The following is a 23,952-nucleotide window of genomic DNA, read 5'->3' on the forward strand; positions in this document are numbered from 1 at the left end:
ACCAGAACTCTGCACAATAGTCACTACAGAGGAACCCACTGGACACTTGTTATATGTCCCAATTTGCCCCTTAATCCCTATGTGTGCACTACTTTTGACCACAACCCATTGGACCCGTAGTGTACAACATAGGGAATAGGGTGTGATTTGGGAAGAACACATTGTCATTTACAGAGTTCAACTGCTGTCGGGGGAAAAACAACTTTCCCTTTAAACACGTTCGGTCTTTTCCGGGATGTTCCGCCGGGATTCGACACTGCCTCCCTCCGCTACTGCAGCCTGGTCGCGAGGAGCTGTACCAATTCACTTATTATTAGCGATATCAGAAATTATAAACAATTTGCCATTTTAAAACCAGGGAATAGTCCGTCGTTGGATACCACCACCCTCTGCAAAAATGCAGGCCATCAAATGCGTCGTGGTGGGCGATGGGTAAGACCTTTTGTGTGTGTTTAGGCTGAAAATGTGTCCTTTTTCGAGTCTGTGAGGGCAATTGTTGCAGTAAGGGCTGGGGCTATAGCGGGTTGAATGGGTCGGCGTTCACTTCTCTAGAATCCGCTCTCTCATCAGTGCGTGAGCGTGAAATGAATGTTGAGCAATTAGATGTTTTATTTTGTTAGCCTACTTTGTTATCAATGCATTTGCCAAATTTTCTGCCAGGTTTTGCACAATGCATTATAAGTTCGGGTGTGAAATAGTCTGTCTGAAATTGAACTAAAGCTATTTGAACGTTTCATTGAAATATATATAAAAAAAATAACTAACTAAAGCTTCTCGGATTAACAACATTTGGAAACCCATATTTGTCGGGGGGGTTGAGCAGAATTGCGAAATATACATTAATATGTGCATAGTTGCAGAAATGTCGCTGGGAGGGCTTGGCTGAGACTCATTAAATGATGTAATGCTTTCACACCTACACAGCCAGCTCCTACGGAGGCGCACGGGCTACGGATGGGCACGGGCTACGGAGGCGCACGGGCTACGGATGGGCACGGGCACCTATGCAATATGCCGTGTTTATATAGCCTTTCTACCATAGACATAGTTGAAAGACAGGTTTATTTGACTTCTGCTACATTGTGATGCGGTGCGGATGCGGCGTAGAATTTGGGTACTGTGTGGAGGTAGGACTGCATAGCATAGCTAAACAGGGTTGGGGGGGGGGGCTGTCTAGGATTTTTTTAGGGGATGGGCAACACACACACATGCGCAATATTGTACAACTAACCTTGTGGGGACAGGTAATTCAGTCCCATTCAAAGTCCTATTTTTCCCTAACCCTAAAACTAACCCTAGTCGAGGTCCAAAGGCCTTCTTAACAGCTTCTACCCCCCCCAGCCATAAGACTCCTGACCAGCTTCTACCCCCCAGCCATTAGACTCCTGACCAGCTAATCAATGGGCTACCCAGACCCTCTTTAACACTGCTGCTACTCTCTGTTATTATCTATGTATAGTCACTTTAACTCTACCTACATGTACATATTACCTCAATTACCTCAACTAACCGGTGCCCCCGCACATTGACTCTGTACCGGAACCCCCTGTATATAGTCTCCACATTGACTCTGTACTGGTACCCCCTGTATATAGCCTCCACATTGACTCTGTACCGTAACACCCTGTATATAGCCTCCACATTGACTCTGTACCGTAACACCCTGTATATAGCCTCCACATTGACCCTGTACCGGTACCCCCTGTATATAGCCTCCAGATTGACTCTGTACCAGTACCACCTGTATATAGCCTCCACATTGACTCTGTACCGTAACACCCTGTATATAGCCTCCACATTGACTCTGTACCGTAACACCCTGTATATAGCCTCCACATTGACCCTGTACCGGTACCCCCTGTATATAGCCTCCAGATTGACTCTGTACCAGTACCACCTGTATATAGCCTCCACATTGACTCTGTACCGTAACACCCTATATATAGCCTCCACATTGACTCTGTACCGTAACACCCTGTATATAGCCTCCACATTGACTCTGTACCAGTACCACCTGTATATAGCCTCCACATTGACTCTGTACCGTAACACCCTGTATATAGTCTCCACATTGACTCTGTACCGTAACACCCTGTACATAGCCTCCACATTGACTCTGTCCCGTAATACCCTGCATATAGCCTCCACATTGACTCTGTACCGTAATACCCTGTATATAGCCTCCACAAAGACTCTGTACCAGTACCCCCTGTATATAGCCTCCACATTGACTCTGTACCAGTACCACCTGTATATAGCCTCCACATTGACTCTGTACCATAACACCCTGTATATAGCCTCCACATTGACTCTGTACCGTAACACCCTGTATATAGCCTCCACATTGACTCTGTACCGTAACACCCTGTATATAGCCTCCACAAAGACTCTGTACCGTAACACCCTGTATATAGCCTCCACATTGACTCTGTACCGTAATACCCTGTATATAGCCTCCACATTGACTCTGTACCGGAACCCCCTGTATATAGTCTCCACATTGACTCTGTACTGGTACCCCCTGTATATAGCCTCCACATTGACTCTGTACCGTAACACCCTGTATATAGCCTCCACATTGACTCTGTACCGTAACACCCTGTATATAGCCTCCACATTGACTCTGTACCGTAACACCCTGTATATAGCCTCCACAAAGACTCTGTACCGTAACACCCTGTATATAGCCTCCACATTGACTCTGTACCGTAATACCCTGTATATAGCCTCCACATTGACTCTGTACCGGAACCCCCTGTATATAGTCTCCACATTGACTCTGTACTGGTACCCCCTGTATATAGCCTCCACATTGACTCTGTACCGTAACACCCTGTATATAGCCTCCACATTGACTCTGTACCGTAACACCCTGTATATAGCCTCCACATTGACCCTGTACCGGTACCCCCTGTATATAGCCTCCAGATTGACTCTGTACCAGTACCACCTGTATATAGCCTCCACATTGACTCTGTACCGTAACACCCTGTATATAGCCTCCACATTGACTCTGTACCGTAACACCCTGTATATAGCCTCCACATTGACCCTGTACCGGTACCCCCTGTATATAGCCTCCAGATTGACTCTGTACCAGTACCACCTGTATATAGCCTCCACATTGACTCTGTACCGTAACACCCTATATATAGCCTCCACATTGACTCTGTACCGTAACACCCTGTATATAGCCTCCACATTGACTCTGTACCAGTACCACCTGTATATAGCCTCCACATTGACTCTGTACCGTAACACCCTGTATATAGTCTCCACATTGACTCTGTACCGTAACACCCTGTACATAGCCTCCACATTGACTCTGTCCCGTAATACCCTGCATATAGCCTCCACATTGACTCTGTACCGTAATACCCTGTATATAGCCTCCACAAAGACTCTGTACCAGTACCCCCTGTATATAGCCTCCACATTGACTCTGTACCAGTACCACCTGTATATAGCCTCCACATTGACTCTGTACCATAACACCCTGTATATAGCCTCCACATTGACTCTGTACCGTAACACCCTGTATATAGCCTCCACATTGACTCTGTACCGTAACACCCTGTATATAGCCTCCACAAAGACTCTGTACCGTAACACCCTGTATATAGCCTCCACATTGACTCTGTACCGTAATACCCTGTATATAGCCTCCACATTGACTCTGTACCGTAACACCCTGTATATAGCCTCCACATTGACTCTGTACCGTAACACCCTGTATATAGCCTCCACATTGACTCTGTACCGTAACACCCTGTATATAGCCTCCACATTGACTCTGTACCGTAACACCCTGTATATAGCCTCCACAAAGACTCTGTACCGTAACACCCTGTATATAGCCTCCACATTGACTCTGTACCGTAATACCCTGTATATAGCCTCCACATTGACTCTGTACCGTAACACCCTGTATATAGCCTCCACATTGACTCTGTACCGTAACACCCTGTATATAGCCTCCACATTGACTCTGTACCGTAACACCCTGTATATAGCCTCCACATTGACTCTGTACCGTAACACCCTGTATATAGCCTCCACATTGACTCTGTACCGTAACACCCTGTATATAGCCTCCACATTGACTCTGTACCGTAACACCCTGTATATAGCCTCCACATTGACTCTGTACCGTAACACCCTGTATATAGCCTCCACATTGACTCTGTACCGTAACACCTTGTATATAACCTCCACATTGACTCTGTACCGTAACACCTTGTATAAAGCCTCCACATCTATTTTTTACTTAACACTTATTTTTATCATCTTAACTTCTTAAAGCATTGTTGGTTAAGGGCTTGTAAAGTCAGCATTTCACTGTAAGGTCTACACACCTGTTGTATTCGGCACATGTGACAAATACAATTTGATTTGATTTGAGCTCCTAACCCTTAACCTAATTCTAACCCTAAACCCCTTAGAAATAGCATTTGACCTTGTGGGGACCAACAAAATGTCCCCAGTTTTGTTCGTTTACTGTTCTTGTAGGGACTTGAAGTATGGTCAAACATGTCCACACACACACAGGTAATGATGTGGAGTCTTCAGCCCCCCTCTCTGATATGTGTATTTTTATTTAACCTTTATATAACAAGGCAAGTCAGTTCAGAACAAATTCTTATTTACATTGACGGCCTACCAAAAGGCAAAAGGCCCCCTGCGGGATTACAATAAAAATATAGGACCAAACACACATCACGACGAGAGACAACACAACAGTCCATAAAGAGAGACCTAAGACAACAACATAGCAAGGCAGCTGTGGTCTGCCAATGTGCCCCCCAGCCAAAAGTCTATGTAGGACAGTGTCTGTGTTCACACACACACACACACACACACACACACACACTGTCAAACAACCATACACAGCCTTTATTTATTGATTTGATTATTCTCTCTCTCTCTCTCTCTCTCTCTCTCTCCCTCTCTCTCTCATCTCTCCCTCCTCTCTCCTCTCTCTCTCTCTCTCCTCTCTCTCTCTCTCTCTCTCCTTCATCTCTCTCTCCTCCCCTCTCTCTCTCTCTCCCTCTCTTTCTCTCCCTCTCTCTCTCCTTCTCCCTCTCTCTCTCCTCTTCTCTCCCCTACCTTCTCTCTCTCTCTCTCTCCCTCTCTCTCTCTCTCTCTTCTCTCTCTCTATCTCTCTTCTCTCTCTCTCTCTCTTCATCTCTCTCTCCTTCTCTCTCCCCTCTCTCTCTTCTCCCTCTCCCTCTCTCTCTCTCTCCCTCTCTCTCTCTACCTTCCCTCCTCTCTCTCCCTCTCTTCTTCTCCCTCTCTCTCTCTCTCTCTCTCTCTCTCTCTCTCCCCTCTCTCTCTCTCTCTTCTCCTCTCCCTCTCTCTCTCTCTCCTCTCTCTCTCTCTCTCTCTCCCTCTCTCTCTCTCTCTCCCTCTATCTCTCTCTCTCTAAACTTTGTCTCTCAGAGCGGTGGGAAAGACATGTCTTCTCATCAGCTATACCACCAATGCCTTCCCTGGAGAATACATCCCCACAGTGTGAGTATCATAGCATGAAGCTGCACTACAATGATGGTGTGAGTGTGTGTGTGTGTGTGTGTGTGTGTGTGTGTGTGTACTACTGTAACAACAGGATATGAATGTCTCTGTTTAAGGGTTCCCCTCTCATCCCTCATCCCTGTTTGTGTGAATGTGTGTTGGTGTGTGCGCATGCCTGTTTGTGTGTGCGCATGCCTGTTTGTGTGTGTGCGTGCATGCCTGTTTGTGTGTGTGTGTGTGTGTGTGTACTTCTCTGAACAACATCCTGTCCTCTCAGGTTTGACAACTACTCTGCCAATGTGATGGTAGATGGGAAACCAGTGAATCTTGGACTGTGGGATACTGCAGGACAGGAGGACTACGACAGGCTCAGACCACTGTCCTATCCACAGACGGTAACTCACTCACTCACTCACTCACTCACTCACTCACTCACTCACCGCCATCTCTCATTCATTATCACTCATACACATTCCACATCCTCCATTTTGTGTCTTCCTGGTTCTGCTTAACTCATTCTCCACACAGTTTCCTGTTATTCCACTGTTTTCCTCATTATCTCGCCAGTGGCGGCTCCGTCAGAAACACAGCTCCCTGCCTGGCTGCTGCTTCAGAGAAAATGATTAGGGGGGCTATTTTAGCGTTTCACCCATCCCAGCCAGAGAGGAGAATAGTCCTATTCTCACACAAATTATCAAGGAACCTACCAGGTACAACCCTAAATCCATAACCATGGCACCCTCTTAGATATCATCCTGACCAACTTGCCCTCTAAATACACCTCTACTGTCTTCAACCAGGATCTCAGTGATCACTGCCTCATTGCCTGCGTCCGTAATGGGTCCACGGTCAAACAACCACCCCTAATCACTGTCAAATGCTCCCTAAAACACTTCAGCAAGCAAGCCTTTCTAATCGTTCTATCTTGGAAGGATATTTACCTCATCCCGTAAGTAGAGGATGCCTTTTTGCTCTTTGAAAGTGCTTTCCTCACCATCTTAAATAAGCATGCCCCATTCAAAAAATGCAGAACTAAGAACAGATATAGCCCTTGGTTCACCCCAGACTTGACTGCCCTCGACCAGCACAAAAACATCCTGTGGCGTTTTAGCATCGAATAGCCCCCGTGATATGCAACTTTTCAGGGAAGTCAGGAACCAATATGCACAGTCAGTTAGGAAAGCAAAGGCTAGTTTTTTCAAACATAAATTTGCATCCTGTAGCACTAATTCCAAAAAGTTTTGAGACACTGTAAAATCCATGGAGAATAACAGCACCTCCTCCCTCCTGCCCACTGCACTGAGGCTAGGAAACACTGTCACCACCGATAAATCTACGATAATCGATAATTTCAATAAGCACTTTTCTACGGCTGGCCATGCTTTCCACCTGGCTACCCCGGCCAACAGCTCTGCACCCCCTGCAGCAACTTGCCCAAGTCCTCCGCGCGTCTCCTTCACCAAAATCCAGACAACTGATGTCCTGAAAGAGCTGCAAAACCTGGATCCCTACAAATCAGCCGGACTAGAAAATCTGAACCCTCTCTTTCGGAAATTATTCGCGGAAATTGTTGCAACCCTCATTACTAGCCTGTTCAACCTCTCTTTCGTATTGTCTGAGATTCCCAAAGATTGGAAAGCTGCCGCGGTCATCCTCCTCTTCAAAGGGGGATGATCCTGCCCTGCCTATCTAAAATCTTCGAAAGCTGCAAAATCTGGACCCCTACGAATCAGCCGGGCAAGACAATCTGGACCCTTTCTAAAATTATCCACCGCAATTGTTGCAACCCCTATTACTAGCCTGTTCAACCTCTCATATCGTCTGAGAGCCCCAAAGATTGGAAAGCTGCCACGGTCATCCCCCTCTTCAAAGGGGGAGACACTCTAGACCCACACTGCTACAGACCCACACTGCTACAGACCCACACTGCTACAGACCCACACTGCTACAGACCCACACTGCTACAGACCCACACTGCTACAGACCTATCTATCCTGCCCTGCCTTTCTAAGGTCTTCGAAAGCCAAGTCAACAAACAGATCACCGACTATTTTGAATCCCACCGTACCTTCTCCTCTACGCAATCTGGTTTCCAATCTGGTCACGGGTGCACCTCAGCCACGCTCCAGGTCCTAAACGATATCATAACCACCATCGATAAAAGACAGTACTGTGCAGCCGTCTTCATCGACCTGGCGAAGGCTTTCGACTGTCAATCACCGCATTCTTATTGGCAGACTCAATAGCCTTGGTTTCTCAAATGACTGCCTCGCCTGGTTCAACAACCACTTCTCAGATAGAGTTCAGTGTGTCAAATCGGAAGGCCTGTTGTCCGGACCTCTGGCAGTCTCTATGGTATGGGCCACAGGGTTAAATTCTTGGGCTGACTCTTTTCTCTGTATATATAAATTATGTCACTCTTGCTGCTGGTGACTTTCTGATCCTCCTCTACGCAGGCGACACCATTCTGTATACATCTGGCCCTTCTTTGGACACTGTGTTAACAAACCTCCAAACGAGCTTTAATGCCATACAGCACTCCTTCCGTGGCCTCCAACTGCTAGTTAAACTAAATGCTCTTCAACCGATGGCTGCTTGCACCCACCCGCCCGACTAGCATCACTACTCTGGACGGTTCTGACAACTACAAATAACTAGGTGTCTGGTTAGACTGGAAACTCTCATTCCAGACTCACATTAAGCATCTCCAATCCAAAATTAAATCTAGAATTGGCTTCGTATTTCGCAACAAAGCATCCTTCACTCATGCTGCCAAACATGCCCTCGTAAAATTTACTATCCCACCGATCCTTGACTTCGGCGATGTCATTTACGAAATAGCCTCCAACACTCTACTCAGCAAATTGGCTGTAGCCTATCAACAGTGCCATCCGTTTTGTCACCAAAGCCCCATATACTACCCACCACTGTGACCTGTATGCTCTCGTTGGCTAGCCCTCGCTACATATTCATCGCCAAACCCACAGGTTCCAGGTCATCTATAAGTCTTTGCTAGGTAAAGCACCGCCTTATCTCAGCTCACTGGTCACCACAGCAACACCCACCCGTAGCACGCGCTCCAGCAGGTATATTTCACTGGTCATCCCCAAAGCCAACACCTACTTTGGCCGCCTTTCCTTCCAGTTCTCTGCTGCCAATGACTGGAACGAATTGCAAAAATCACTGAAGCTGGAGACTTATATCTCCCTCTCTAACTTTAAGCATCAGCTGTCAGAGCAGCTTACCGATCACTGTACCTGTACACAGCCCATCTGTAAATAGCACACCCAACTACCTCATCCCCATTTTGTTATTATTATTATTTTGTTGTTGCTCTTTTGCCCCCCAGTATCTCTACTTGCACATCATCATCTGCACATCTATCACTCCAGAGTTAATGCTAAATTGTAATTATTTTGCCTCTATGGCATATTTATTGCCTTTACCTCCCTAATCTTACTACATTTGCATACACTGTACATAGATTTTTCTATTGTGTTATTGACTGTATGTTTGTTTATGTGTAAATCTGTGTTGTTGTTTGTTTCGCACTGCTTTGCTTTATCTTGGCCAGGTCGCAGTTGTAAATGAGAACTTGTTCTCAACTGGCCTACCTGGTTAAATAAAGGCAAAATAAAAATATATGGTAGTCAGACCAGTGACAACCACCAGGATTACTGAGTGGTGTTGTTATAACACCTTAATACATCCTGTCTGCCTCATTAATACATCCTGTCTGCCTCATTAATACATCCTGTCTGCCTCATTAACACATCCTGTCTGCCTCATTAATACATCCTGTCTGCCTCATTAACACATCCTGTCTGCCTCATTAACACATCCTGTCTGCCTCATTAATACATCCTGTCTGCCTCATTAACACATCCTGTCTGCCTCATTAATACACCCTGTCTGCCTCATTAACACATCCTGTCTGCCTCATTAACATATCCTGTCTGCCTCATTAATACATCCTGTCTGCCTCATTAACACATCTTGTCTGCCTCCCTGTCCAGAGGAACCCCTGCACACACACACACACAAACACACACACACTGCTGTTGCATTGCGAGGCCCCAGCTCCAGACTCCTCCAGCTCCTCTGTAAGGCTATCGTACCTGCTCTGAATACCAACACATCCTGCAGTCTCTCCAGCTGCTGTCCTATTCTATACAGAACCTAGAGAGTCACTGAGTCACAGAGTCCAACACACCCTGTAGTCTCTTTCTATACAGAACCTAGAGAGTCACTGAGTCACAGAATTCACAGAGTCCAACTCACCCTGTAGTCTCTTTCTATACAGAACCTAGAGAGTCACTGAGTCACAGTCCAACTCACCCTGTAGTCTCTCCAGCTGCTGTCCTATTCTATACAGAACCTAGAGAGTCACTGAGTCACAGTCACAGAAAACACAGTCCAACTCACCCTGTAGTCTCTTTCTATACAGAACCTAGAGAGTCACAGAGTCCAACTCACCCTGTAGTCTCTCCAGCTGCTGTCCTATTCTATACAGAACCTAGAGAGTCACAGAGTCCAACTCACCCTGTAGTCTCTCCAGCTGCTGTCCTATTCTATACAGAACCTAGAGAGTCACTGGGTCAGAGTCCAACTCACCCTGTAGTCTCTTTCTGTACAGAACCTAGAGAGTCACTGAGTCACAGAAATCACAGAGTCCAATGCACCCTGTAGTCTCTCCAGCTGCTGTCCTATTCTATACAGAACCTAGAGAGTCACTGAGTCACAGAAATCACAGAGTCCAATGCACCCTGTAGTCTCTCCAGCTGCTGTCCTATTCTATACAGAACCTAGAGAGTCACTCATTGTTTTCCCATGCAGTGTTTCTTGTTTAGTCAGCCTGTTTAATATACTGTCTGTTTCCTGTGTCTGAACAGGACGTGTTCTTGACATGCTTCTCTCTGGTGAGCCCTGCCTCCTTTGAGAACGTCAGAGCTAAGGTGAGTGTCTCTATCGCCCTCCTAAATAACAGTAATGGTAATATCCCTAATATGGTCAGCTCCCCATTGTACAGTGTTACATTGTGTTTATTCATGTTGCTGTTGGGGCTGTTGGCCCAACTCCTCAACCTCCTTTATGTAGGTCGACCTTTTGAGACCTTATAACCCTTTGACCTTCATGATCTTAACAGTGGCACTTCCGGGTACCACTGTTCAAGGTCACATAGAGGTCAAGGGTTCATTTTTATAACATTTAAAAAAATGTAACTAGGCAAGTCAGTTAAGAACAAATTCTTATTTACAATGATGGTCTAAGGCACTGCATCTCAGTGCTAGAGGCGTCACGACAGACACCCTGGTTCGAATCCAGGCTGTATCACAACCGGCCGTGATTGGGAGTCCCATAGGGCGGCGTACAATTGACCCAGCATCGTCTGGGTTTGGCCCAGCGTCGTCCCGGGTTTGGCCCAGCGTCGTCTGGGTTTGGCCCAGCGTCGTCCCGGGTTTGGCCCAGCGTCGTCTGGGTTTGGCCGGGGTAGACCGTCATTGTAAATAGAATTTGTTCTTAACTGACTTGCCTAGTTCAATAAAGGTTCAAATGAAATGAAAATGAACCCTTGACCTTTGATCTCTATGTGACCTTGAACAGTGGTACCCGGAAGTGCGTCACCACTGCCCCAACACCCCCATCATCCTGGTGGGCACGAAGCTGGACCTGAGGGACGACAAGGACACTATTGAGAGGCTGAGGGACAAGAAGTTGTCCCCAATCACCTACCCTCAGGGCCTGGCCATGGCACGGGAGATAGGTGGGTGTCTGTGGAGGGTGGCGTTTTAGTTTGAGAATGAGAGCGAGGATGTAGTGTGTCTGAATGTGTTTCTGACAGCTTCTTTGAGCTCTAGTGTTCACCTGTGTGTGAACTCACCTATTTTTGAGTCCCAAGTTTCTGACTGACCAATTGGATGTGTGTCTGTCCTCATCCCCTTCTCTGATTGGCTGTCTCCTGTCCCCTACAGGTGCGGTGAAGTACCTGGAGTGCTCAGCCCTGACCCAGAGGGGGCTGAAGACGGTTTTCGACGAGGCCATCCGGGCCGTCCTGTGCCCGCCACCAATCAAAAAGAGGCGCAAGAAGTGCACCCTCTTCTGAGAGGGGGGGCGAGGAGGAGTGCACCCTCTTCTGAGGGGGGGGGGGGGGGGGGGGGGGCGAGGAGGAGTGCACCCTCTTCTGAGAGGGGGGGGCGAGGAGGAGGGGGTCTGCAAGAAATTAAAACTGAATCTACTGCTAATCTATCGCTGTCAGTGTCTCAAATACTACCCTAGTCCCCTTTAACACTGCCCAAAAGTAGTGCACTATGTAGGGAATAGGGTTGTTGTTTGTAAAGGAGTGGTAGTGCACTATGTAGGGAATATGGTTGTTGTTTGTAAAGGAGCAGTAGTGCACTATGTAGGGAATATGGTTGTTGTTTGTAAAGGAGCAGTAGTGCACTATGTAGGGATTATGGTTGTTGTTTGTAAAGGAGCGGTAGTGCACTATGTAGGGAATAGGGTTGTTGTTTGTAAAGGAGCAGTAGTGCACTATGTAGGGAATATGGTTGTTGTTTGTAAGGGAGCGGTAGTGCACTATGTAGGGAATAGGGTTGTTGTTTGTAAGAGAGCGGTAGTGCACTATGTAGGGAATAGGGTTGTTGTTTGTAAGGGAGCAGTAGTGCACTATGTAGGGAATAGGCAACGCTTTACAGATATAGGTTGAACTTGAAATGTGTGTACCAAATTGCACCTGATTCCTTAAATAGTGCACTACTTTTGACCAGGACCCACATAGGGAATAGGGTGCACTACTTTTGACCAGGGCCCACATAGGGAATAGGGTGCACTACTTTTGACCAGGGCCCACATAGGGAATAGGGTGCCATTTTGGAAACAGACTAAGGCACAATTAATTGAACTCCTCTTTAGGACTTTTTTGTGACCGATGCCTTAAATCAATTGGGTAAATTGAATGGGTCAGTGTCTCAGAGAGAGAGGCCAGTCTGGGTAAATGGAACGGGTCAATGTCTCAGAGAGAGAGGCCAGTCTGGGTAAATGGAACGGGTCAATGTCTCAGAGAGAGAGGCCATTCTGGGTAAATGGAATGGGTCAATGTCTCAGAGAGAGAGAGGCCAGTCTGGGTAAATGGAACGGGTCAGTGTCTCAGAGAGAGAGGCCATTGAATGGGTCAGTGTCTCAGAGAGAGAGGCCATTCTGGGTAAATGGAACGTGTCAGTGTCTCAGAGAGAGAGGCCATTCTGGGTAAATGGAACGGGTCAGTGTCTCAGAGAGAGAGGCCAGTCTGGGTAAATGGAACGGGTCAGTGTCTCAGAGAGAGAGGCCATTGAATGGGTCAGTGTCTCAGAGAGAGAGGCCATTGAATGGGTCAGTGTCTCAGAGAGAGAGGCCAGTCTGGGTAAATGGAATGGGTCAGTCTCTCAGAGAGAGAGGCCATTCTAGAGATGGAGATGGAGGAACAACCATAATGGGTTGTACTGATACTGTCCTGATTAACTCAACTTCTTTCCTTTATAAGACAAAATACAGAACTCACACAGACACACACAGGTGATTGGTTTATGTCTGTAACCAGTACAGTACTGTAGTACCAGGTGATTGGTTTATGTCTGTAACCAGTACAGTACTGTAGTACCAGGTGATTGGTTTATGTCTGTAACCAGTACAGTACTGTAGTACCAGGTGATTGGTTTATGTCTGTAACCAGTACAGTACTGTAGGACCAGGTGATTGGTTTATGTCTGTAACCAGTACAGTACTGTGGGACCAGGTGATTGGTTTATGTCTGTAACCCTGCAGTACTATAAGACCAGGTGATTGGTTTATGTCTGTAACCAGTACAGTACTTTAGTACCAGGTGATTGGTTTATGTCTGTAACCCTGCAGTACTGTAGGACCAGGTGATTGGTTTATGTCTGTAACCCTGCAGTACTGTAGTACCAGGTGATTGGTTTATGTCTGTAACCAGTACAGTACTGTAGTACCAGGTGATTGGTTTATGTCTGTAACCAGTACAGTACTGTAGGACCAGGTGATTGGTTTATGTCTGTAACCAGTACAGTACTGTAGTACCAGGTGATTGGTTTATGTCTGTAACCCAGCAGTACTGTAGTACCAGGTGATTGGTTTATGTCTGTAACCAGTACAGTACTGTAGTACCAGGTGATTGGTTTATGTCTGTAACCAGTACAGTACTGTAGTACCAGGTGATTGGTTTATGTCTGTAACCAGTACAGTACTGTAGTACCAGGTGATTGGTTTATGTCTGTAACCAGTACAGTACTGTAGGACCAGGTGATTGGTTTATGTCTGTAACCAGTACAGTACTGTAGTACCAGGTGATTGGTTTATGTCTGTAACCAGTACAGTACTGTAGTACCAGGTGATTGGTTTATGTCTGTAACCAGTACAGTACTGTAGTACCAGGTGATTGGTTTATGTCTGTAACCAGTACAGTACTGTAGTACCAGGTGATTGGTTTATGTCTGTAACCAGTACAGTACTGTAGTACCAGGTGATTGGTTTATGTCTGTAACCCTGCAGTACTGTAGTACCAGGTGATTGGTTTATGTCTGTAACCAGTACAGTACTATAAGACCAGGTGATTGGTTTATGTCTGTAACCAGTACAGTACTGTAGTACCAGGTGATTGGTTTATGTCTGTAACCAGTACAGTACTGTAGTACCAGGTGATTGGTTTATGTCTAACCCTGCAGTACTGTAGTACCAGGTGATTGGTTTATGTCTGTAACCAGTACAGTACTGTAGGACCAGGTGATTGGTTTATGTCTGTAACCAGTACAGTACTGTGGGACCAGGTGATTGGTTTATGTCTGTAACCCTGCAGTACTATAAGACCAGGTGATTGGTTTATGTCTGTAACCAGTACAGTACTGTAGTACCAGGTGATTGGTTTATGTCTGTAACCCTGCAGTACTGTAGGACCAGGTGATTGGTTTATGTCTGTAACCCTGCAGTACTGTAGTACCAGGTGATTGGTTTATGTCTGTAACCAGTACAGTACTGTAGTACCAGGTGATTGGTTTATGTCTGTAACCAGTACAGTACTGTAGGACCAGGTGATTGGTTTATGTCTGTAACCAGTACAGTACTGTAGTACCAGGTGATTGGTTTATGTCTGTAACCCAGCAGTACTGTAGTACCAGGTGATTGGTTTATGTCTGTAACCAGTACAGTACTGTAGTACAGGTGATTGGTTTATGTCTGTAACCAGTACAGTACTGTAGTACCAGGTGATTGGTTTATGTCTGTAACCAGTACAGTACTGTAGTACCAGGTGATTGGTTTATGTCTGTAACCAGTACAGTACTGTAGTACCAGGTGATTGGTTTATGTCTGTAACCAGTACAGTACTGTAGTACCAGGTGATTGGTTTATGTCTGTAACCAGTACAGTACTGTAGTACCAGGTGATTGGTTTATGTCTGTAACCAGTACAGTACTGTAGTACCAGGTGATTGGTTTATGTCTGTAACCAGTACAGTACTGTAGTACCAGGTGATTGGTTTATGTCTGTAACCAGTACAGTACTGTAGGACCAGGTGATTGGTTTATGTCTGTAACCAGTACAGTACTGTAGTACCAGGTGATTGGTTTATGTCTGTAACCAGTACAGTACTATAAGACCAGGTGATTGGTTTATGTCTGTAACCAGTACAGTACTGTAGTACCAGGTGATTGGTTTATGTCTGTAACCAGTACAGTACTATAAGACCAGGTGATTGGTTTATGTCTGTAACCAGTACAGTACTGTAGGACCAGGTGATTGGTTTATGTCTGTAACCAGTACAGTACTGTAGTACCAGGTGATTGGTTTATGTCTGTAACCAGTACAGTACTGTAGTACCAGGTGATTGGTTTATGTCTGTAACCAGTACAGTACTGTAGTACCAGGTGATTGGTTTATGTCTGTAACCAGTACAGTACTGTAGTACCAGGTGATTGGTTTATGTCTGTAACCCTGCAGTACTATAAGACCAGGTGATTGGTTTATGTCTGTAACCAGTACAGTACTGTAGTACCAGGTGATTAGTTTATGTCTGTAACCAGTACAGTACTATAAGACCAGGTGATTGGTTTATGTCTGTAACCAGTACAGTACTGTAGTACCAGGTGATTGGTTTATGTCTGTAACCAGTACAGTACTGTAGTACCAGGTGATTGGTTTATGTCTGTAACCAGTACAGTACTGTAGTACCAGGTGATTGGTTTATGTCTGTAACCAGTACAGTACTGTAGTACCAGGTGATTGGTTTATGTCTGTAACCAGTACAGTACTGTAGTACCAGGTGATTGGTTTATGTCTGTAACCCTGCAGTACTGTAGTACCAGGTGATTGGTTTATGTCTGTAACCAGTACAGTACTATAAGACCAGGTGATTGGTTTATGTCTGTAACCAGTACAGTACTGTAGTACCAGGTGATTGGTTTATGTCTGTAACCAGTACAGTACTGTAGTACCAGGTGATTGGTTTATGTCTAACCCTGCAGTACTGTAGTACCAGGTGATTGGTTTATGTCTGTAACCAGTACAGTACTGTAGGACCAGGTGATTGGTTTATGTCTGTAACCAGTACAGTACTGTGGGACCAGGTGATTGGTTTATGTCTGTAACCCTGCAGTACTATAAGACCAGGTGATTGGTTTATGTCTGTAACCAGTACAGTACTGTAGTACCAGGTGATTGGTTTATGTCTGTAACCCTGCAGTACTGTAGGACCAGGTGATTGGTTTATGTCTGTAACCAGTACAGTACTGTAGTACCAGGTGATTGGTTTATGTCTGTAACCAGTACAGTACTGTAGGACCAGGTGATTGGTTTATGTCTGTAACCAGTACAGTACTGTAGTACCAGGTGATTGGTTTATGTCTGTAACCCAGCAGTACTGTAGTACCAGGTGATTGGTTTATGTCTGTAACCAGTACAGTACTGTAGTACCAGGTGATTGGTTTATGTCTGTAACCAGTACAGTACTGTAGTACCAGGTGATTGGTTTATGTCTGTAACCAGTACAGTACTGTAGTACCAGGTGATTGGTTTATGTCTGTAACCAGTACAGTACTGTAGTACCAGGTGATTGGTTTATGTCTGTAACCAGTACAGTACTATAAGACCAGGTGATTGGTTTATGTCTGTAACCAGTACAGTACTGTAGGACCAGGTGATTGGTTTATGTCTGTAACCAGTACAGTACTGTAGTACCAGGTGATTGGTTTATGTCTGTAACCAGTACAGTACTATAAGACCAGGTGATTGGTTTATGTCTGTAACCAGTACAGTACTGTAGTACCAGGTGATTGGTTTATGTCTGTAACCAGTACAGTACTGTAGTACCAGGTGATTGGTTTATGTCTGTAACCAGTACAGTACTGTAGTACCAGGTGATTGGTTTATGTCTGTAACCAGTACAGTACTGTAGTACCAGGTGATTGGTTTATGTCTGTAACCAGTACAGTACTGTAGTACCAGGTGATTGGTTTATGTCTGTAACCAGTACAGTACTGTAGTACCAGGTGATTGGTTTATGTCTGTAACCAGTACAGTACTGTAGTACCAGGTGATTGGTTTATGTCTGTAACCAGTACAGTACTGTAGGACCAGGTGATTGGTTTATGTCTGTAACCAGTACAGTACTGTGGGACCAGGTGATTGGTTTATGTCTGTAACCAGTACAGTACTATAAGACCAGGTGATTGGTTTATGTCTGTAACCAGTACAGTACTGTAGTACCAGGTGATTGGTTTATGTCTGTAACCAGTACAGTGCTGTAGTACCAGGTGATTGGTTTATGTCTGTAACCCAGCAGTACTGTAGTACCAGGTGATTGGTTTATGTCTGTAACCAGTACATTACTGTAGTACCAGGTGATTGGTTTATGTCTGTAACCAGTACAGTACTGTAGTACCAGGTGATTGGTTTATGTCTGTAACCAGTACAGTACTGTAGTACCAGGTGATTGGTTTATGTCTGTAACCAGTACAGTACTGTAGGACCAGGTGATTGGTTTATGTCTGTAACCAGTACAGTACTGTAGTACCAGGTGATTGGTTTATGTCTGTAACCAGTACAGTACTATAAGACCAGGTGATTGGTTTATGTCTGTAACCAGTACAGTACTGTAGTACCAGGTGATTGGTTTATGTCTGTAACCAGTACAGTACTGTAGTACCAGGTGATTGGTTTATGTCTGTAACCAGTACAGTACTGTAGTACCAGGTGATTGGTTTATGTCTGTAACCAGTACAGTACTGTAGTACCAGGTGATTGGTTTATGTCTGTAACCAGTACAGTACTGTAGTACCAGGTGATTGGTTTATGTCTGTAACCCTGCAGTACTGTAGTACCAGGTGATTGGTTTATGTCTGTAACCAGTACAGTACTATAAGACCAGGTGATTGGTTTATGTCTGTAACCAGTACAGTACTGTAGTACCAGGTGATTGGTTTATGTCTGTAACCAGTACAGTACTGTAGTACCAGGTGATTGGTTTATGTCTGTAACCCTGCAGTACTGTAGTACCAGGTGATTGGTTTATGTCTGTAACCAGTACAGTACTGTAGTACCAGGTGATTGGTTTATGTCTGTAACCAGTACAGTACTGTGGGACCAGGTGATTGGTTTATGTCTATAACCAGTACAGTACTGTAGTACCAGGTGATTGGTTAATGTCTGTAACCAGTACATTACTGTAGTACCAGGTGATTGGTTAATGTCTGTAACCAGTACAGTACTGTGAGACCAGGTGATTGGTTTATGTCTGTAACCAGTACAGTACTATAAGACCAGGTGATTGGTTTATGTCTATAACCAGTACAGTACTATAAGACCAGGTGATTGGTTTATGTCTGTAACCAGTACAGTACTGTAGTACCAGGTGATTGGTTTATGTCTGTAACCCTGCAGTACTGTAGTACCAGGTGATTGGTTTATGTCTGTAACCAGTACAGTACTGTAGTACCAGGTGATTGGTTTATGTCTGTAATCAGTACAGTACTGTAGGACCAGGTGATTGGTTTATGTCTGTAACCAGTACAGTACTGTAGGACCAGGTGATTGGTTTATGTCTGTAACCAGTACAGTACTATAAGACCAGGTGATTGGTTTATGTCTGTAACCAGTACAGTACTGTAGGACCAGGTGATTGGTTTATGTCTGTAACCAGTACAGTACTGTAGTACCAGGTGATTGGTTTATGTCTGTAACCAGTACAGTACTGTAGTACCAGGTGATTGGTTTATGTCTGTAACCAGTACAGTACTGTAGGACCAGGTGATTGGTTTATGTCTGTAACCAGTACAGTACTATAAGACCAGGTGATTGGTTTATGTCTGTAACCAGTACAGTACTGTAGTACCAGGTGATTGGTTTATGTCTTTAACCAGTACAGTACTGTAGTACCAGGTGATTGGTTTATGTCTGTAACCAGTACAGTACTATAAGACCAGGTGATTGGTTTATGTCTGTAACCAGTACAGTACTGTAGTACCAGGTGATTGGTTTATGTCTGTAACCAGTACAGTACTGTAGTACCAGGTGATTGGTTTATGTCTGTAACCAGTACAGTACTGTAGGACCAGGTGATTGGTTTATGTCTGTAACCAGTACAGTACTGTAGTACCAGGTGATTGGTTTATGTCTGTAACCAGTACAGTACTGTAGGACCAGGTGATTGGTTTATGTCTGTAACCAGTACAGTACTATAAGACCAGGTGATTGCTTTATGTCTGTAACCAGTACAGTACTGTAGGACCAGGTGATTGGTTTATGTCTGTAACCCAGCAGTACTGTAGTACCAGGTGATTGGTTTATGTCTGTAACCAGTACAGTACTGTAGTACCAGGTGATTGGTTTATGTCTGTAACCAGTACAGTACTGTAGTACCAGGTGATTGGTTTATGTCTGTAACCAGTACAGTACTGTAGTACCAGGTGATTGGTTTATGTCTGTAACCAGTACAGTACTGTAGGACCAGGTGATTGGTTTATGTCTGTAACCAGTACAGTACTGTAGTACCAGGTGATTGGTTTATGTCTGTAACCAGTACAGTACTATAAGACCAGGTGATTGGTTTATGTCTGTAACCAGTACAGTACTGTAGTACCAGGTGATTGGTTTATGTCTGTAACCAGTACAGTACTGTAGTACCAGGTGATTGGTTTATGTCTGTAACCAGTACAGTACTGTAGTACCAGGTGATTGGTTTATGTCTGTAACCAGTACAGTACTGTAGTACCAGGTGATTGGTTTATGTCTGTAACCAGTACAGTACTGTAGTACCAGGTGATTGGTTTATGTCTGTAACCCTGCAGTACTGTAGTACCAGGTGATTGGTTTATGTCTGTAACCAGTACAGTACTATAAGACCAGGTGATTGGTTTATGTCTGTAACCAGTACAGTACTGTAGTACCAGGTGATTGGTTTATGTCTGTAACCAGTACAGTACTGTAGTACCAGGTGATTGGTTTATGTCTGTAACCCTGCAGTACTGTAGTACCAGGTGATTGGTTTATGTCTGTAACCAGTACAGTACTGTAGTACCAGGTGATTGGTTTATGTCTGTAACCAGTACAGTACTGTGGGACCAGGTGATTGGTTTATGTCTATAACCAGTACAGTACTGTAGTACCAGGTGATTGGTTAATGTCTGTAACCAGTACAGTACTGTAGTACCAGGTGATTGGTTAATGTCTGTAACCAGTACAGTACTGTGAGACCAGGTGATTGGTTTATGTCTGTAACCAGTACAGTACTATAAGACCAGGTGATTGGTTTATGTCTATAACCAGTACAGTACTGTAGTACCAGGTGATTGGTTTATGTCTGTAACCCTGCAGTACTGTAGTACCAGGTGATTGGTTTATGTCTGTAACCAGTACAGTACTGTAGTACCAGGTGATTGGTTTATGTCTGTAATCAGTACAGTACTGTAGGACCAGGTGATTGGTTTATGTCTGTAACCAGTACAGTACTGTAGGACCAGGTGATTGGTTTATGTCTGTAACCAGTACAGTACTATAAGACCAGGTGATTGGTTTATGTCTGTAACCAGTACAGTACTATAAGACCAGGTGATTGGTTTATGTCTGTAACCAGTACAGTACTGTAGGACCAGGTGATTGGTTTATGTCTGTAACCAGTACAGTACTGTAGTACCAGGTGATTGGTTTATGTCTGTAACCAGTACAGTACTGTAGTACCAGGTGATTGGTTTATGTCTGTAACCAGTACAGTACTGTAGGACCAGGTGATTGGTTTATGTCTGTAACCAGTACAGTACTATAAGACCAGGTGATTGGTTTATGTCTGTAACCAGTACAGTACTGTAGTACCAGGTGATTGGTTTATGTCTTTAACCAGTACAGTACTGTAGTACCAGGTGATTGGTTTATGTCTGTAACCAGTACAGTACTATAAGACCAGGTGATTGGTTTATGTCTGTAACCAGTACAGTACTGTAGTACCAGGTGATTGGTTTATGTCTGTAACCAGTACAGTACTGTAGTACCAGGTGATTGGTTTATGTCTGTAACCAGTACAGTACTGTAGGACCAGGTGATTGGTTTATGTCTGTAACCAGTACAGTACTGTAGTACCAGGTGATTGGTTTATGTCTGTAACCAGTACAGTACTGTAGGACCAGGTGATTGGTTTATGTCTGTAACCAGTACAGTACTATAAGACCAGGTGATTGCTTTATGTCTGTAACCAGTACAGTACTGTAGGACCAGGTGATTGGTTTATGTCTGTAACCAGTACAGTACTGTAGGACCAGGTGATTGGTTTATGTCTGTAACCAGTACAGTACTGTAGGACCAGGTGATTGGTTTATGTCTGTAACCAGTACAGTACTATAAGACCAGGTGATTGGTTTATGTCTGTAACCAGTACAGTACTGTAGGACCAGGTGATTGGTTTATGTCTGTAACCAGTACAGTACTGTAGTACCAGGTGATTGGTTTATGTCTGTAACCAGTACAGTACTATAAGACCAGGTGATTGGTTTATGTCTGTAACCAGTACAGTACTGTGGGACCAGGTGATTGGTTTATGTCTGTAACCAGTACAGTACTGTAGGACCAGGTGATTTTACTGGCCGGTTCAGGTCACATTGTCAGGAACAACTCTTACCCATAACAACTGGCCTCTGTGGCCAATGTGACAGAAAATAAATCCTCAAGAAATGGGCCCAAAACATCTGTGATTTGTTTCCTTAAAACCTGTGATTTGTTTCCTTAAAACCTGTGATTTGTTTCCTTAAAACCTGTGATTTGTTTTGATTGATTTGTATTTATTTTATGTTTGAGTTTGTTCATGTCCTGCAAATCAAATCAAACTTTATTTGTCACATGAGTCATATACAACATGTGTAGACCTTACCGTGAAACACTTATCTACAAGCCCCCCTTTAACCAACAGTGTAGACCTTACCGTGAAACACTTATCTACAAGCCCCCCTTTAACCAACAGTGTAGACCTTACCTACAAGCCCCACTTTAACCAACAGTGTAGACCTTACCGTGAAACACTTATCTACAAGCCCCCCTTTAACCAACAGTGTAGACCTTACCGTGAAACACTTATCTACAAGCCCCCCTTTAACCAACAGTGTAGACCTTACCGTGAAACACTTATCTACAAGCCCCCCTTTAACCAACAGTGTAGACCTTACCGTGAAACACTTATCTACAAGCCCCCCTTTAACCAACAGTGTAGACCTTACCGTGAAACACTTATCTACAAGCCCCCCTTTAACCAACAGTGTAGACCTTACCTACAAGCCCCCTTTAACCAACAGTGTAGACCTTACAGTGTAGACCTTACCTACAAGCCCCCCTTTAACCAACAGTGTAGACCTTACCTACAAGCCCCACTTTAACCAACAGTGTAGACCTTACCGTGAAACACTTATCTACAAGCCCCCCTTTAACCAACAGTGTAGACCTTACCGTGAAACACTTATCTACAAGCCCCCCTTTAACCAACAGTGTAGACCTTACCGTGAAACACTTATCTACAAGCCCCCCTTTAACCAACAGTGTAGACCTTACCGTGAAACACTTATCTACAAGCCCCCCTTTAACCAACAGTGTAGACCTTACCTACAAGCCCCCCTTTAACCAACAGTGTAGACCTTACCTACAAGCCCCCCTTTAACCAACAGTGTAGACCTTACCTACAAGCCCCCCTTTAACCAACAGTGTAGACCTTACCTACAAGCCCCCCTTTAACCAACAGTGTAGACCTTACAGTGTAGACCTTACCTACAAGCCCCCCTTTAACCAACAGTGTAGACCTTACCTACAAGCCCCCCTTTAACCAACAGTGTAGACCTTACAGTGTAGACCTTACCTACAAGCCCCCCTTTAACCAACAGTGTAGACCTTACCTACAAGCCCCCCCTTTAAACCAACAGTGTAGACCTTACCTACAAGCCCCCCTTTAACCAACAGTGTAGACCTTACCTACAAGCCCCCCTTTAACCAACAGTGTAGACCTTACCTACAAGCCCCCCTTTAACCAACAGTGCAGACCTTACCTACAAGCCCCCCTTTAACCAACAGTGTAGACCTTACCTACAAGCCCCCCTTTAACCAACAGTGTAGACCTTACCTACAAGCCCCCCTTTAACCAACAGTGTAGACCTTACCTACAAGCCCCCCTTTAACCAACAGTGTAGACCTTACCTACAAGCCCCCCTTTAACCAACAGTGTAGACCTTACCTACAAGCCCCCCTTTAACCAACAGTGCAGACCTTACCTACAAGCCCCCTTTAACCAACATTGTAGACCTTACCTACAAGCCCCCCTTTAACCAACAGTGTAGACCTTACAGTGCAGACCTTACCTACAAGCCCCCCTTTAACCAACATTGTAGACCTTACCTACAAAGCCCCCCTTTAACCAACAGTGCAGCTCTCAACGTTAATGTCTAGGGACAGGAACTCTCCTACAGTAGGGACCAAGGCCCGTATTCACAAAGCCTCTCGGAGTAGGTGTGCTGATCTACGATCAGTTCTCCCTTTGGCTCGTATAATCTTAATCATTATAATGTATAAAACTGATTCAAGATCAGTGCTCTTTATCTCTGAGACTCTTGAGACATACAGGCCCAGGACGTATCGTACAGCCGGGATGCCAGTTCGTACAGAACAACGAGACCTTGTTCCTTTCTTTGTTCCCTGCCTGCTTGGCAGTTATTCAGGGTCAGATAAACCGCTCCGTTTGAAACCCACTAAAGGGGAAAAGGTTGTCAATGTGCCATAGTGAAGACTGTTTTGTGGAACTAGCGTGTCAAATGGTGATGAGCTCTCTCTCTCTCTCTCTCTCTCTCTCTCTCTCTCTATCCCTGTCTCTCTCTCTGTCTCTCTCTAGCTCTGTCTCTCTCTCTCTCTATCCCTCTCTCTCTATCCCTCTCTCTC

General features: G+C 44.8%; 1 protein-coding gene across 1 annotated transcript; it reads left to right on the forward strand.

Annotated features, from left to right (window-relative positions):
• Positions 1-243: 243 nt before the first annotated feature.
• LOC109876169 (ras-related C3 botulinum toxin substrate 3-like) lies at positions 244-11,650 on the forward strand. Its single transcript, XM_020468635.2, has 6 exons — positions 244-432; positions 5,440-5,511; positions 5,789-5,906; positions 10,404-10,466; positions 11,116-11,275; positions 11,484-11,650. The coding sequence occupies exons 1-6, from the start codon at positions 398-400 to the stop codon at positions 11,612-11,614; spliced, it is 579 nt and encodes a 192-aa protein (XP_020324224.2). The 5' UTR covers positions 244-397; the 3' UTR covers positions 11,615-11,650.
• Positions 11,651-23,952: the final 12,302 nt, after the last annotated feature.

Source organism: Oncorhynchus kisutch, unplaced genomic scaffold (genome assembly GCF_002021735.2).
Source record: "Oncorhynchus kisutch isolate 150728-3 unplaced genomic scaffold, Okis_V2 Okis06b-Okis10b_hom, whole genome shotgun sequence".
NCBI lineage: Eukaryota > Metazoa > Chordata > Actinopteri > Salmoniformes > Salmonidae > Oncorhynchus > Oncorhynchus kisutch.

Coding starts and splice junctions, on each gene's coding strand:
- LOC109876169 (XM_020468635.2), top strand. CDS start 398: ATGCAGGCCATCAAATGCGTCGTGGTGGGCGATGG. Junction 433..5,439: donor TGCGTCGTGGTGGGCGATGG/GTAAGACCTTTT, acceptor TTTGTCTCTCAG/AGCGGTGGGAAAGACATGTC. Junction 5,907..10,403: donor CACTGTCCTATCCACAGACG/GTAACTCACTCA, acceptor GTGTCTGAACAG/GACGTGTTCTTGACATGCTT.